General features: G+C 48.7%; 1 protein-coding gene and 1 pseudogene across 1 annotated transcript; both read right to left on the bottom strand.

Moving 5' to 3' along the window:
* Window positions 1-6,206: 6,206 nt before the first annotated feature.
* LOC125506353 (pre-mRNA-splicing factor cwf23-like) lies at window positions 6,207-7,543 on the bottom strand (annotated as a pseudogene).
* Window positions 7,544-8,524: 981 nt separating this feature from the next.
* On the bottom strand, window positions 8,525-10,799 carry LOC125507566 (pre-mRNA-splicing factor cwf23-like). Its single transcript, XM_048672107.2, has 3 exons — window positions 9,958-10,799; window positions 9,275-9,481; window positions 8,525-8,934 (listed from the first exon to the last, which is right to left on the bottom strand). The coding sequence occupies exons 1-3, from the start codon at window positions 10,438-10,440 to the stop codon at window positions 8,842-8,844; spliced, it is 783 nt and encodes a 260-aa protein (XP_048528064.2). The 5' UTR covers window positions 10,441-10,799; the 3' UTR covers window positions 8,525-8,841.
* Between the last annotated feature and the right edge of the window lie 6,756 nt (window positions 10,800-17,555).

The following is a 17,555-nucleotide window of genomic DNA, read 5'->3' on the forward strand; positions in this document are numbered from 1 at the left end:
TCCAAAATGTTCATGGCCACAAACTCATCCAACACTTCGCTTGAGGTCAAAGTGTGGAAGTCCGGTCTTTGACGAATGACGGAGGACATGGCCTTGTGGTAGGGAATCATTGCCTTGAGGAATTTGCGCTTGATCCAATTGTCATCCGTGTCCTTGCTCCCGTGATCTCGTAGTGAGACCGCGAGTTTGGTTACTCTCCGATAAAGCTCACGAGGTTCTTCATCTTCCTTCATTGCACTGATCGGCCTCATCTTGTACCACTTCATAGTTGGAGCGTTGAATGCTTGCGCTTCCTCGGTAGAGAGACACGACACAATGCCATGCATCTTTGGCCAAGGCGAAGGGACGAAGATGAGGTAGGTCTTCGGGTGGAATTGCATCTTGAATGATGAAGAGAGCATTCTCATTGAATTGATTGTCCGCGGCTTCTCGAGGAGTGAAGTTGCTTGGATCATGTGGATAGAAACCTTCTTCAATGATTCTCCAAAGGTTAGTGTTCACATGGTTTAAATGACGTTTAAAGCGGTAAACCCAAGAATCAAAATCCTCATTTTTCACAATCTTAGAGGGAGGACCGGCATGATTCAAATGAGTGGAAGGAACCGGTCCACCATAAACAAGTGGTGGTTCCACATGGGCAAAGATGCCGGTGCCATTCTTACCACTAGAAGAAGGATCCTTTTCACTACTAGCTTCCCCCTTGTCGGGGATAGCATCCGACACCTTGTTGGCAGAATCACCCACTTTCAACGGTGCGGTGGATAGTTTAAGCCCCTCAAGAAATTTAGTAAACATGCTTTCAACTTCGGTCATCATGGAGGTTTTCAATGTCTCCAAGGCCACATTGAACTCCTCACAAGAGACCGAAGTTCCCCCATCTCCCGTAGACGAGATCGGATTCACACCGGAGTGTTCCTCCACACCGTCTACAGTATCAACCATACTCTTTGGACGGTAAAGTCCTTAATAAAGAGACGAGGCTCTGATACCAATTGAAAGGATCGATATGGTTGACTAGAGGGGGGGTGAATAGGCAACTACCAATTTTTAGCTTTTCTTTACCAAATTAAACTTTGCATCAAAGTAGGTTGTCTAGATGTGCAACTAGGTGAGCAACCTATATGATGCAATAACAACAAGCATACAAGCAAGCAAGGGTAGAAACAATAAAGAGCTTGCACAAGTAAAGGTAAGAGATAACCAAGAGTGGATCCGGTGGAGACGAGGATGTGTTACCGAAGTTCCTTCCTTTGAGGGGAAGTACGTCTCCGTTGGAGCGGTGTGGAGGCACAATGCTCCCCAAGAAGCCACTAGGGCCACCGTATTCTCCTCACGCCCTCACACAATGCGAGATGCCGTGATTCCACTATTGGTGCCCTTGAAGGCGGCGACCGAACCTTTACAAACAAGGTTGGGGCAATCTCCACAACTTAATCGGAGGCTCCCAACAAGACCACGAAGCTTCATCACAATGGAATATGGCTCCGAGGTGACCTCAACCGTCTAGGGTGCTCAAACACCCAAGAGTAACAAGATCAGCTAGGGATGAGTGGGGGAATCGAAAATCCCTTGGTGGAAGTGTAGATCGGGGCCTTCTCAACCACTCCCGAGCAAATCAACAAATTTGATTGGCTAGAGAGATAGATCGGGCGGAAATGAAGCTTGGAGTATTTAATGGAGCTTGAGCAATAAATGGAGCTTGGGGGAGGAAGAGGTGGGTGAGAAGGAGGAAGGGGACTCCCTTTTATAGTGGGGGCAACAATCCCGTTGCCCCCCATCAACCAGCCCCGCACAGGGCGGTACTACCGCTGAGAGGGGGTGGTACTACCGCCAGGCGACGGTACTGCCGCGCCAACTAGTGGTACTGCCGCGCTGAGGAGACTTGGTAGGGAACAGACCCAAATGCGGTACTACCACGGTGGTAGGGCGGTACTACCGCTCCTGGAACGGTACTACCGCCACTACAACCGTAACTAGTGCCGCAAAACCCGACATGAGAAAAAGACCTCTCGAATCGAGGCGGTAGGAGCCAAACTACCCAGCGGTACTATGGCAGTGGGGTCAAGGGCGGTAGTACCGCTGTGGAGCGGTACTGCCGCTTGTGACCCTTCGGCCGTAGTACCACAGGCAGTGCGGTACTACCGCTGGGGGCGCGCGCGAGAGAGAAGGGATCTCTCAAATAAGCTGAGGACCAGCGGAGGAGCCAGGCCCCCAGCGGTACTACTGCTGTGGAGCCACGGCAGTATTACCGCTGCGAAGCGGTACTGCCACTTGTGGCTTCTCAGCGGTACTACCGCTGGGTGCGCGGTACTGCCGCTTAGACCTAGACAGAACAAGGAAGAGAGGAGAGATCTCTTCAATGGACAGGAAAAGCTCGGAGGGTGAGAAGCTGATGTGTACGTGATGATTCCACCCAAGCAAAACCCCAGCGGACCCCCTCTTGATAGTACGGTGCCCTCTACGCAACTAGTCCACCTAGAAAGAAACGAAAGAGCTACACCGTCTTGAAATACACTCCGAGGGGAAGAAAGCGTCTCGTGCCATGGGAGAATCTGAGAATAATTCAACGCATAAGATTAGTCCGCAAACATGTTGTCATCAATCACCAAAACTACCTTGAGAGAGATATGTTGTAACAACAGCAACATATGCAAACTACCTCGTGAAGGAAACTAAACAGGATTCTAAGATGGATTTTCTTTGTTCACTAGCCACGATACACATTAATATGTATTCAACAATACGGTGAAAACTAAAAAAAGGAAACAAATCGGCTGCAACAAAAACCATGTTCATTTAAGTACCTCTTGAAGATTTCGGAGCAGCCTTTCTTCCAAATCTATAGATCCAGTTCCAACAACGTTGCATCTTCTCGGTTCAGGTGCTTGAGTTGACTCTGCTGGCAACACGTCCGATTCTTCAACAAGAGAAACACTTAATGGGACCAGGAAAACATTGTAGACTGAATGGTTTTCCAGTGCCATTTTCTGTTAAAAGAACAAGTATTTGTTAGCCACATAATAATAATAGAAACATATAATCGATTCCCACATAAAATAAAGCTTGGAAAAGATCCACAAGATGATATGCAAATGAAACCAATGACATAAATATTGAACCACAAATAGAGACAGCAAGAAGCCATGCATGATCAAACATGGGCATGCTGCCGACATTGTAAGAATTGCTTATGAACTTCTATCTTGCAGTGGATTAAAAACAAACTCAATTTTCTATGCTAGTTCAAGATCTATATGACTTTTGCAGTGGAAAAACTCTCCAAGACAAAAATATTAATATAGAGAAATGAGACTTACTGTTGCCAATTTGGAAGCCATGACAACAAGTGCTGAACCCTTGCTCCTTGATTTCTTAGTCATGATCACAATGTCTTCAACCGTGCCGGATTGCTTAAAAATCTCGTCCAACATTGCTGCCGAGTAGTAATCTATACCCTCTTCCCATGAAACCTTCAAGATATTACCCTCGTCTGTTTTTGGCCCGTTCCCTGAAGTTCCACCCTTCTTATCTACATGGGCCTAAAGAGAAAAATAACCAAGTTGTGGTCAGTACCAACATTTTAAATACAAATTGGCTTGGCAAATATCTTGCAGCGTACAAATAGACAATATCTTGCACAGTTTTGAAATCTACATTGACGGAAAGGAAAAGAGAGAAATCTTCCCCCCCAAAAAAACTTTCTTCAATGTTAGAAAAACGAAAACACTAACGCCCACACGCATGGATCCTCATCCAACCAATTCTGCACGTATCTTGGCGCATTCTAGCAGTTTTTGTGTGCTACATAGGACTAAGCTGGTGTGTGGGCATTCATCCGGTCGCCCACATGTCCTTTTTCACCACATGGAGGGCTAGTGTGTGGGCGTTTAACAATTCGCCCACACATCAGTTTTCACACATGCAGAGGGGGCTGGTGTGTTTATCACTTCGCCCACACGCCCGTCTCCTCGCCCACACCCAAAGCTGGCGGTTGCCATGTGTTTCGGCAGGGTACATGGCAACTGCCCTAGCTTTACTTGTAAGCAGGTGGCAACTCTCTTTTACCTGAGTTGTCATGTGTTTTTGCATGGTACATGGCAACTGCCCTAGCGTGCACGTAAGCAGATGGCAACTCTTTGCCTTTACATGGCAACTGCCCTGGCGTGCTTGTGAGCACACGGCAACTCTCTCTTTTACCCGAACATGTTTTTTTGCCATGCCTTTTGGTAGTGCTACACGGCAATTGCCTAGTGTTAGTGGGTGGCAACTCCTAAAGTTTTGAAATCATGACAACTGCAGTAGACCAGACCATACATGGCAACTGCAGTTGAGCAACCATGGCAACTGTAGTTGTCTGACATGGCAACCGAAGTTCAGCGACATGGCTATGAGGCCTGACGTACGGGGCGTGTGAGCGTTATCTATTTCGCCCACACACACGCGTGTGAGAGGGATCGGGGGAGAAAAAAAGAGGTGTGTGAGCATTACTTGTTTTGCCCACACGTAGGTGTGTGGGCTGTTCCTCTTATACACCACACAAAATGTGTGGGCAGACCCTCTAACGCCCACACGTGTGGCACTTATCGACGTCCTAGAAAAAACAATGATGTCAAGGAAGATGTTTGATGCTGGAATAATCTACTCCCTCCGTCCCATAATGTAAGACGTTTTTTGACACTAGTGTAGTGTTAAAAAACGTCTTACATTATGGGACGGAGGGAGTAGATATGGTCACATACTCACATGGCTACTTTGGATGATAAAAATAATTTTGCTGATCCGGTTGACGATAAAGATTTTCTCCCGTTTTATATTATAAGAGCATTACTAGTAGAACCCTCAAACCCTCACTGACATTTTAAGGGTCCAAAAATGATCTTTTTGTGCACTTTTATGGGTTGAAAAACAGGGGCAAAGATTAGAACCCTCAAACCCAACCCTTATAACGGAATATTCTCCATGAACGACGTTGTCGTTGCGCGCGGGAGGTCGACGGGGCGGCCGCCGGCGACTAGCAGCGGCGGTCGCGGGCGTGGGCGCGGGAGTTGGGATGATTTTTCCCTCCCGCGTGAGGGTAACCACCAAATGAGGGTTGGGGTAGGTTTTGCTTCCCAACCCTTACTTTTGAGGATTAGGAGAGGGTTTGAGGGTTGGACCTTTAAATTTTTTTGAGGGTTTGAGGGTTAAGGGGTTCTAGTCTACGGCTTTTTTCGACAAAAACTATAAAAAAAATCAGTTATTTTTAAGAGTTTGAGGGTTTGAGGGCTCTACTAGTAATGCTTTAAAGCAATGCTAATCCAGTTTTAGAGTGTTAACCTACAAATGTGTTGTATGCTCATCTGTAAGGCTACAACTGTAGTTGCAAACGCTATCCCCTCTGATCAACTGCATCCTTCAGGAATACTGATTTAGAAGTAAGCTAGTTTTAATGTGCATCATTTTACTTTTTAAATCTAGGGTCCCGATAACTGTCACACGTGTGGTGTATCGGATAGTTGTACCACACGCCTCGTGTGGCATGGACAGCAACCAGCCCACACACTTACATGTGGGCAAAACAACTAATGCCCACACACATCTTTTTTCCCTCCTGAACCCTCTCACATGCGTGCGTGTGGGCGAAGTTGATAACGCCCACACGCCCGTATGTCAGGCCTCGTACCCTTCTGGTCCCGCACGCGACGCGTGACGTCCATCGCGCGCCCGCAGTTGCCATGGTCCAGACCCTCGTCCATGTTTGTTTATCTGCAGTTGTCATGTCGCTGAACTACGGTTGCCATGTCGGACAACTGCAGTTGCCATGGTTGCTCAATTGCAGTTGCCATGTATGGTCTGATCTAATGTAGTTGCCATGATTTCATAACTTTAGAAGTTGCCACATACTAACACTAGGCAGTTGAGAGAGTTGCCATGTGCTCACAAGCATGCTAGGGCAGTTGCCATGTAATAAAAAAGAGTTGTCATATGCTTACGTGCACGTTAGGGCAGTTGTCATGTACGTGCACGTTGGGGCAGTTGCCCTGTACCATGCAAAAACACATGACAACTCGGTAAAAGACAGTTGCCATCTGCTTACGTGCACATTAGGCAGTTGCCGTGTACCCTGCAAAAACACATGGCAACTCGGGTAAAAAAAGAGAGTTGCCACCTGCTTACAAAGCACACTAGAGGCAGTTGCCATGTGCGCTGCAAAAACACATGGCAATTAGCAGCTTACGTGTGGGAGAGGAGACGGGCGTGTGGGCGAGATGGCAAATGCCCACACACCAGCCCTTGTGCGTGACTGAAAACTGATGTGTGGGTGAACTGCTAAACGCCCATACACCGACCCCTCCGTGTGGTAAAACGGATGTGTGGGCGAACTATGTCACACACCACACACACGCCTTGTCCTACGTGGCACAGAAAAATCAGCCAAATTGTGTCAAGATTCGTGCATATAATACTGAACGGTGATGGATGCGTGTGGTCGAGATGATCAACGCCTACACGTGTAAAACGAATAAATAGAATAGATTCAAACGACAGCGAGACATTACCGAAGTCGAAGCAGAGCCACAGACATGAGCGTTAACATTTCCGTAAATCTAAAGTTTAAAGATGTTCCTAACATCATTCATAATCCCAAAAGGCAAGCAGCGATTGTAACTGCAGCAAGAGTACTACATCGCTATCAATCCTGCACAGTAAAACGAATAAATAGAATAGATTCAAACGACAGCGAGACATTACCGAAGTCGAAGCAGAGCCACAGACATGGGACGTCCTGGCAGCGAAGTCATTCAGTACGCGCTCGATATCGGCAATGTTCCGCTTCTCCTCTCGCTTGGCGAGCTCAGCAGGATCGACGCCTCGGCCGGCGGCAAAGGCGCGCTCGCGCTCCTCTAGGTCTGAGACGGCCTTCCGCCGCTTGAGCCCTCTCGCCTTGGCGCGGGCGGCGGCCTCGCGGCGGCTGCGGAGGCGGGCGTCGAACTGGCGGCGGAGGGACTCGTCGCGGAGGAACTTGTACGAGCTGGTGAGGCTCTGGAAGTCGGCCGTGGCGTTGGGGTCGTCGGGGCGCTTGTCGGGGTGCCGGAGCCGCGACTGCGTCCGGTAGGCCTTGTCGATCCGCTCGACGCTCAGCGCCGCGCCCTCTCGCCCCATCCGGGAGGCGGAGCACCTCGTAGTGGTCGACGTCGTCAACCTCTCGCCCCATCTCGGATCAGATGCCGACGACGCGTGTGGATTGATAGCAGGCTCTGTGCCCTGCGTGTGGTTCACCGAGGAGGCGGGAGGCGGCGGGCGACGGGAACGAGAGGCTGTTGGGTCTGGTTCAGCCAAAAACACGTAGGGGCAGTGTGGGGTCGAACTGTAGATCGTGCCCGATTTTGAGATGGACTCTCTCTGCTCCGCGTCCGTGACCGATCGGGCTTCCGTTCCGTCACCTTCCCGGCCGTCCGATTACACCCGCGCGGTGGCTAAAGCATCTCCAGCGGGTGATGTAAGTATCTTGTGCACCTAACATGTAGTTTTACATTATCAAAAAGTGAATTTTGAATCACCTCAAAGCTTGTTTGCACCAACAAATATGTAAAATAGGGCATCATTTTGCTACACCCGGTGATGTATGTTGGACACGAAAACATGGAAACATTCTAAATTTAGATAAAACATGCAAATTTCAAACATAGTTTTGATACAAACTAAAATTGTAGTTCCGATACAAACTAAAATCGTAGTTCCGATACAAAGATTCTTCGACTACAAACTACTACAGACTGCTCATTGGGGAGGTAATCCTAGTCGATCTCGAAGGCCAACGAGTTGGCCTCCTTTTTCATCGAGTTTGAACTATTGAGTACGACTACCGTCGAGGGGCCAGCCTCGTCCCCCTTCCTCTTATTCTACTCCTTCACGTTCTTTGCCTTGTTCCGCACACATAGAAATCATACTTTGTCTGCACAAGGTGCGGATGTTCCGCTGCAAACCTTGCCATCATGGCCTCATCCTGCAAACGAGCGCCGCACTAATCAAGAATGAGTTGTGTCTCATTCTTCTACGCGACAGTCGTCATCTCGATGTCGAGACCGACGAATCCCGCATTGACCTAGTTGTCAATCTCCGGGAAGTTCAAGTGGGACTTCGGCCGCCCGAGGCGCAAACAAGCCTTGTCGAATGCGCGGGCGGCGATGTCGGGCTCGTCCACGTGCTGAGCCAGTAGCGCACTCCTTCCTACATGATCTCGACCGAGTAACAGGCGGATTCACGTCGATGCATGCCGTGGAAGCCGATGGAGCTCCTCGAGTGGAGGCGTGGCGGCATCACGGCGGCGGTCGAAACGGGCAGAGAGAGGCCGGTGGAGACGGGGTATCTGCGGCGAAGAGTCGTGGCGGCGACGACTTCAACAGACAAATTTGGTGGCGGTGGCAAATTCGGTGGAGGCGGTAGCTCGGATGGTGGAGAAGGGCGGGGGAGGCGGGGGCGAGGCCGAATCTGCAGCGGATTCAAGATGCATGAATTATACACATTGATTCCTTCTCTGAAACTGTAAGGTCAAAAACACCGTCATTAGATGATCGGTTTGACACAACATACAATGCGCATTCCACGAGTATATCTATATCACACAACATCATATGCAACTACCTTGTGAGGGAAATTAAACATAATTCTAGGATGAATCTTCTTTGTTCACTAGCCGCGGAACACATGAATATATACTTAACAAATATAGTGGAAACTAAAGAGGAACCAAAGCGACTGCAACAAAAATCGTCCTCATTTAAGTACCTCTTTAAGCTTTCGGCATGTCCATGGTTCGAAATTGCAGAATCCAGTAACATCAGTGTTGCTTGTTCTCGGTTAGCGTCTTTGATTTGACTTTCCTGGGACCAGAGCAACACTTAATGGGACCGGGAAAACATTGTAGGCAGAACGGTTCTTCAGTGCCGATCGCTGTTAAAAGATCAACAAGTATTGGTTAGCCACAGAATATTAACATATAATCAATTCCAAAAGATAATAAAGCTTGCAAAAGATCCAATCCACAAGATTTTATGCAAATGAAACAATGACACCAATATTGAAAAATCAACAGAGAGAGCAACACACCATATGGACAAAAAACATAGGCATGTAGACAATGTTTAGAATTGCTTATGAATTATGAATTTGTATCTTGCAGTGGATTAAAAACGAACTCGATTTTCTGTGCTAGTTCAAGATCTACTAGACTTTTGGTCAAGGTGGAAAAATTCTCTGAGGCAATAAAGAAATATAGAGAAATGAGACTTACAGCTGCCTCTTTGGAAACCATGACAACAAGTGCTGAACCCTTGCTCTTTGATTCGCTAAACTTGATCACAATGTCTTCAACCGTGCCAAATTGCTTGAAAATCTCGTCCAACCTTGCTGCAGTGTAGTAATCTGCACCCCCTTCCCATGAAACCTTCAAGATCGTACCATTGTCTGTTTTTGGTTCGCTCTCTGGAGCTCCATGTCCCTAAAGAGAAGAAAGAAAAGTTAGAAAATTCAATTAGGCAAATCTCTTGCAGCTTAGAAATAGACAATATCTTGCATATTTTTGAAATCTACGTTGACGCTAATTAAGGAAGAGAGATGAGAAATCTACACACAGAGAAAAAAAATCTACAATGTTCGGATGAAGCGATGAGCCGATGATGTGTCAAAGGAAGATGTTTGATGCTGAATAATCTAGATATGTTCACATGGCTACTTTGGATGATGAAATACATTTGCTATCCTGTTTTAGAGTGTTGTAAGTTATAACCTACAAATGTGTTGTATGTTCATTGTACTTTTTACATGTAAAGTTTAGAGAAATTCCCCAAAATCATTCATCGTCCCAAAAGGCAAGCACCAAATGTAACTGCAGCAAGAATACATCGCTATTTATCAATCCTGCACAATATATAAGACGAACAAATTGAATAGACTCAAAGAAGCGTGAGACATTACCGAAGTGGAAGCAACGCCAGAGATGCAGGACTTCTTGGGAGCGAAGTGCTCATCCAGCGTGCGCTGGATATCGGCAGCCATCGGCTTCTCCTCCCGCTTCGCCAGCTCGGCAGCGTGGACAGCGAGGCCTCCGCGGGCGGCAAAGGCGCGCTCGCGCTCCTCTAGGTCTGAGACGGCCTTCCGCCGCTTGAGCCCTGTGGCCGCGGCGCGGGCGGCGGCCTTACGGCGGCCGCGGAGGCGGGCGTCGAACTGGCGGCGGAGAGGCTCGTCCCGGAGGATCTTGTACGAGCTGGCGAGGCTCTGGAAGTCGGCGGTGGCGTCGGGGTCGTCGGGGCGCTTGTCGGGGTGCCGGAGCCGCGACTGCGTCCGGTAGGCCTTGTCGATCCGCTCGACGCTCAGCGCCGCGCCTTCCTCGCCGGACGGGAGGCGGAGCACCTCGTAGTGGTCGACGTCGTCGTCGCCCTCTCGCTCCATAACCGCCATCGGGGAACCGGCCGCAGTTCGGCGAAACCTAGCCCCTCGGCATAGTGCGTGTGGTTCGGCGTGGAGGTTGTACGCGCCAGCCGAGCTAGCCGGCAGAGGGCGGCCGCGCTGGAGACCCTCGGCGGCTGGAGGCAGCAGGCGACGGGAACGAGAGGCGGTGGGGAGCGCGATTAGGGCTGATCCAGCCAAAAAGACATATGGGCCATGTCGTGCCCGATTTTGAGATGGACTCTCTCTGCTCCGCGTCGGTGACCGATCCGTCACCTTCCTGGCCGTCCGATTACACACGCGCGGTCGATAGGGGCATCTCCCAGACCTGATATATCTTCGTGTAAAGAAAGAAAAACACCTGATGTATCTTGGACACCCAAAAAGTAGTTCTACATCACAAAGCAGTGAATTTTGCATCACCTCAAACATGTTTGCTCCGACAGATGATGTAAAATTCAAGTAGGACATCATTGTGCTGCAACAAGTGATGCATATCGGGCACGAAAACATCAAAACATTGCAAACACATTAGCCAAAAATCACACGCCACACACCTCCTCAAGCAAATAGGAGTATCTTAGAAGTATATATCGTCATCGTCCACGGATAGGCTGGGCTTCCTGGTGTGATGCGCATGTGCTTGAGCGAGGAGCAACAAAAATCTTGGAAGTGACATGATTCGCAAACAAAAAAATCTAGAAAGTGGCATGGACAATCTTGTGGTTATGCATGTTTTCGTGGACCTTTTTACAAAGTTGACTGGCACACCGTTCTCTACGTGCCAGTGCTAAATAAACAAGGTGAGAAACTAAGCTAAGTATTTGTTTATACCTAGCTAATCTGATATGAAAAAATTGTAGACATATCACAAGCGATAGATTTCAGCTGGTACATGTTTCTACTTGTACTGGATGTTGAGTGCGCCAACACTGCGTGCGATGTGCGATTTTAACTTGATAATGCGAGAGAATGTCTGCATCCGAAGATATACACAACCTAATCATCCATGGTTCAAATCATAAAGAAACACACAATAATAAGCTTAAAAACACGCTGAAAACTCGGTACCATGCAACTGAACACAAGCATTTTTTAATACTTTTTTAATATATGCTACTTATGCTTATCTATTCTGAAACTGCATCTGCAAGGCACTGTTTGTCCTGCGTTCCAGATCGATGCCGCTTTATTCGTGGGTTGGGTTGTGTAACACCTCGGGAGTAATGCAATAGTAACTCCACGCTGATGATGCCAAGTCATCATCTTTAACATGCTATTAGCCATTAAGATTCAAAATCCTTTTTAATTCAAAATTCAAATAGTGGTAAAATAAAACTTCTTAAAATAAATAATGAAAAGTGTTCATGTTATTGCAAATAATCCCAAAGCAATTATAGAAACAAAGCCAACATTTTATAAAATATCTAAATGCCCTAAAACAATTTAAACAGTACACATTCAACCCCTTTTAATACACTTTTCCTATTATGGAAAATTCAAATTTACTCCTATGCCTGCCAAACTTTTTGTGCCAGTACGAAATGTTGTAGTATATTTAAATACCCAAGCTCCATAATTTTTCAAAGTCATTTGGTGGCTTATTCAATTGCAAACAATGGTTGTTTTAAATTTCAGAAAAAGAAAGCCCCTGACACCTATTGTGCCACTGGGCCTAATGCCATAGTGCACCACAACCCAGCGTGCACCTTACACGGAACAGCCCACCTCCCGGTCATCCCTAACCTCTTGTTCACCCTCGTCACCATGGAGCACTCGTGCCCGCACACGCCTCCGATTGCCACACGTCATCCATCCGGTGACTTCGCGCGAGGATAAGAACACCCCGAGTCCCTCCTCTCTCTCCTGGACGAACCCTAGGTCACTTAGCCCTCTCCTCTTCGTCGCCCCCATTGATTTGGTGCGCACCGAACGGAGCCATCGCCGCCGCGTTGACGTTCTCGTGCCCCGAGGCCTCCCCGTGCCACGGGAGGTTGTCCGGGAGCTCCGCCGCGTCGACACACGCCGTCCGCGCCGTACCGCGCGAGCCTGGATCAACGCCATCACCGGATCGGGCGCGTCCCTCTGCTTCGGCCGCCGTCGTCCCGTCGCGTCGCCTCACCTCTTCGGTCCTCCTCGACCCGTCCCGAGCTCGCCACCGACCTCACCGGCGAGCCCTCCTCCAATTCCCCCTTCCTCAACCTTGATCCATCGCCGTGTTCGCCTGCACCCGACGAGGCCGCCATGGACGGAGCTCTGCTCCCGTCCGCGCAAACACCGGCAGCCCGTGTGGCTTGCTCGCATGGACGCGGGCGCGCTGCAGCTGCTGCTCTCTCGCCGCTGCGCTGCTGCTCAAGCCGCCGCGTTCCTACTTCCGCTGCCGCTTCTTTGCTGCTCCGCTGCGGCTCTTCACTGCTGGCCGCCGCAACTACCCTCTCGCCCTGCTCGCGTGCCGCTCCTACTACCTCCCTTTCCTGCCGTTGCTCCCGAAGGCCCTCGGCGAGCCACCCCGCGCGCGCCCTGAACCCCTGACCGCTTCCTGGACGTGCGCCCGTGTGCGCCGCGCCACAGCCTGGCTTCTGCCGCTGGCTCTCTACCAGGGCAGCCGCGCTCGCTCGCGTACGTGCCCGGCCGGCTGGGCTCTGCCTAGTAAGGCCGGCCCCTTTTGGTATTAGATTAGCATTAGTTTAGTTTCTAATTAACTTAATAGCAAATGACAGGTAGGACCACTGCTAATTTTAAGAGATAATTAAAACCTGTTAAAAAATAGTGTATGACAAGGGGTCCCACTAGACCGTTGACTAGTCAAACGTGGACCAGTCAACTGCTGACTGGGCAGTTGACTGGCCCCACCTGTCAACCTCATGTACACTTTGGCCTTCGGCAAATTTGACAATTTTGACCTTGGGATGAAATCAATTCACGGAATGAACTGTCCGTGAAACTATTTCACAGCACTGACCCTTTTGTGTAGCGCCCGCCACGCAGGCGCCACACCCTATGGTGCAACGCCCAACTCTGGGGCGTTGCACGGCTGTCCACCGTGGCAGCCCTTGGGCCCGCACCCAGTAGTGCAGCGCCTTCGAGCTAGGCGCCACACATGTAATGTGCAGCGCCCGGCCCGTAGGCGCTGCACTGTGACTTATCCAGCGGCTTGGCCCCCCTCCCCCACTCCCCCCACCCCCCACACCCCAACCCGAGCTTTGCCCCCTCTCCCACTCTCTCTCCCTCTCAAATCCTCTCCCAAATCTTGCAAATTTGAAGAATTTGTCCGTGGATTTCGAAGTCATACCCTCCCTCAAGGTAATCTTCTCCGATCCCCTTGTTTTGATCCAAGTAATGCTAGTTTGGGGAAACCCTAGTTTTGTTTGGATCTAGAGATTTGCATGGAGATGTGAGATCTTTGTTTGCCAATTTCCTATGATTAGGCTTTGTTAGTATGTTAGGGTTATTCTTATGGGTGTTCTTATGTTGGTGCTAGGGTTATGGTTAGGGTTAGGATTAGGGTTATTGTTAGGGTTATGGTTATGGTTAGGGTTAGGGTTAGGGTTAGGGTTGTTGTTTGATATATATATATATATTAGGGTTTGTATTCCGTGTTAATCCTTAAATTAGCACTCATGGAAGCAATGTTACGTTGTGTTGTTTGAATGCTTATAGGGATGGGAAGAACATGTGTGTTTGTTCATCATGGGGACAAAGACACCTTCTTGAAAGGCAATATTGAACCAGATCCGGATGAGCTTGATATGGTGTTTGATAGTAGTCCTAGCTATGCGGAGCTCTTGCAACAAGTGAGGAAAGATTTGAATTGGATGGACCCTAGTGATATCGTTGAGTTGGAGGGAAGGCATAATGTAGGTTTTGGAATGCACATCCATTGGAAGACAATGCATATCAACTCGGAGCAACGTTGGGTTGCATACAAGGAAACGGTGGCCGATTCACTTGACAAGGCTCTTGAGTTATTTGCAACGAAGAAGGTTGATTCAAATTTGCATTTGGACTTGAACCGGAAACCCTCCCCTTTGGTTGCTAGTAGCCCCCCACCCTTGAAGCGAGATGAAATTGTTGAACCTCTTTTGACCCAAGAAGTGAGGCCAACATTGAGCCCGTTTACAAACAACGAAGATGAAGCTTTGCAAGAGGACAATGATGAGTATGCGGACGATGACAATGAAGTTGATCTCCATGACAACAATGTGGGTGATCTTGACAAATATCATTTGCAAGAGACAATGGACCATTCCATCCCTTTTTCCCGTGCATATGCATCAGATTCGGATGACGAAGGTCCCGATGAACAAGTTGATGAGGAGGGGTTCACGGTGAAGGAGGCCGAAGCTTTCGAGAAGGTATTTGGTCGGGATCACAAGACACCATTGTTCAAGGATGTTAGTCTCGCGGATGAAGCCGTTGTGGATGGTGGCAAATCTATATCTCTTGGGGTTAGGCCAAGCTCTCACCGTGATTTGGGAGACGACAAGAACCGGATTGCTAAAGGGTGTAAGTTAGAAACCTTGTTGGAATTGAAGATGTGGCTCGACAATTACTCGGTTACGCATTATCGTCCACACAAGGTGGTGCACTCGAACGTCAATGTGCGCTACACGGTTGCATGTGCATGTGAAGATGAAATATGTCCGTGGATTGTGCGTGCAAGACCATGGAAAGGAGTTCCCGCTTGGCACGTAGTGAGTTGTGTGCCAACTCACATGTGCCCAGGCAAAAGGGTGGATGGCAAGATTGTATCCCAAGACCACAGACAACTCACGTCCGAGTTCATCGCTTACAGGCTCTCCAACTCAATATCCACACTTCCAACAATGAGCGTCCAACATGTCATTGACTTTGTGAAAGCCATCTTTCATTGCAAGGTGAAGTACGGCAAGGCATGGAAGGCGAAGCAAGCCGCATTTAAGATGTTGTATGGTACTTGGGAGGAAGCATACAACCGAATCCCTAGGTTGTTGTTAGCCATGGCCGCCACAAACCCGGGCATGGTTCATGTTGTCGAGCCTCATGGGCACCAAACAACGGTTTATGAAGGAAAGAAAGTTCGAGTATTTGGCCGTGCATTTTGGACGTTTGAGCAATGCGTTAGGGCTTTCGAACACTGTAGGCCGGTCATCGCCATTGATGGCACGTTCTTGACCGGACAATACAAGGGGACCTTGTTGGTTGCGATAGCAAGTGATGCCAATAACCGGGTGTTGCCATTGGCATTTGCTTTGGTTGAGGCGGAGAACAATGACAAATGGGAGTGGTTTTTGCGTCTTTTGAGGACGAAGGTGTTACCCGCTCAAAGGGAAATTTGTGTCATATCGGATCGGCATGCAGGAATTCTTAACGCGGTGGAGATTGACATTCCCGGGCATGCTCCGTTGCACCATCGATGGTGCATGAGGCACTTTTGTTCGAACTTCTATAGGGCATGTGGCCTTAAGGAGTTGGCCGATTATCTTCAAGATTGTTGTCTTGCTTTCTCCGAGAAGCGGTTCGCCACTTTGTTGAACAAATTGCTCGCTAACAAAAAACTTGATCACGGGGGTCAAGACTTTATGAATAGGCACATTCAACACTGGAACAAGTGGGCACGTGCTTTTGATGAAGATGGCCGGAGATACGGTCAAATGACAAGCAATATGGCTGAATGCTTCAATAGGGTGCTCCAAGGTGCACGTGGATTACCCGTGACGGCAATAGTTCAATACACATTTGACAAGATGAATGCGTACTTTCTAAAGTACTCGATGGAAACTGATGCACAGATAGCGGGTGAGAACCCGCGCAAGTACAAGTACAAGTTCCCACCCAAGGTTGATGAATGGTTAGAATTTCAATCACGAAAGGCGGACTCAGAAGAAGCTATATTATATGACAATGAAGAGTGGAAGTATTAAGTGAAAGAGCCAGGAGGAACCAAAAATGATGGCCGACAACATGGAGGTCGGGCTTTCAAGGTGTCTTTAACACAATGTGATTGCTCTTGCGGGAGGCCATTGTTGCTTCATATCCCATGCTCACATGTATACCGCCGGTCGTGTTAGAAATGTGGACATCAATCACCCACGCACCGTGAGGGAGTTGGAGTTCTCAATCATGACGGTCAAGAAAACATGGGCTCCCCGCTTTCACCCATACTTTGACCAATCACAATGGCCGGAGTACCATGGAGTTCAACTATGGCCGGATCCGGAGTTGAAGGTTGTTACACGGGGTAGACATAAAACAAAGCGTTTTAGAGGCGACATGGACGGATGGGGCCATGGTGGCCGCCGCGAAGCGGGAAACGATCAATTCCAAGAGCCTCGTGAGAGCTCCCGTTGTGGGGATTGCAAAGGTCATGGCCACAACAAAAGAAAATGTACGAAACCAAGGAAAAGGTCCAAGAAAAATGATGCAAGCACTAGCCAACAAGAAGCTACACAAGGGAGCCAACCAAGTGGTAGCCAACAAGTGCCAAGCCAACCAAGAGGTAGCCAACAAGTGCGAAGGCAACAACGTGGTAGCCAACAAGTGCCAAGGCAACCAAGTGGGAGCCAACAACGTGGTAGCCAACAAGTGCCAAGGCAACCAAGTGGGAGCCAACCTAGTGGTAGCCAACAAGTGCCAAGCCAACCAAGTGGGAGCCAACCTAGTGGTAGCCAACAAGTGCCAAGCCAACCAAGTGGGAGCCAACCTAGTGGTAGCCAACAAGTGCCAAGCCAACCAAGTGGTAGCCAACAAGTGCCAAGCCAACCAAGTGTTAGTAAAAGAGGATCTAGGCAACAAAGAGGTCGGCAACTAGGACTTACAAGAGGCCGTGGTGGTGGTAGTCTAGGCCGTGGTGGTGGTAGAGCTCGTGGTGGTGGTGTTGGCCGTGGTGATGGTCTTGGCCGTGGTGATGGTCTTGGCCTTGGTGATGGACTTGGCCGTGGTGATGGACAAGGGCAATGTCGTTATAGAGGAATGTTTGGATACCTCGATGGACCATTTCCGTATGTTGCTCACTAACTATAATGTTTCAAATGTTCTTGTTTTTCATATGTTCTTATTTTTCATATGTTCTTCTTTTACATGTGCTTCCATTTGTTTTTATTGTCTTTACTAACCATTATGTTTCACTCATTGTAGGTATGGCGGCT

The sequence above is a fragment of the Triticum urartu genome, chromosome 5A (assembly GCF_056163025.1).
Source record: "Triticum urartu cultivar PI428250 chromosome 5A, HENAU_Tu73, whole genome shotgun sequence".
Classification (NCBI taxonomy): domain Eukaryota; kingdom Viridiplantae; phylum Streptophyta; class Magnoliopsida; order Poales; family Poaceae; genus Triticum; species Triticum urartu.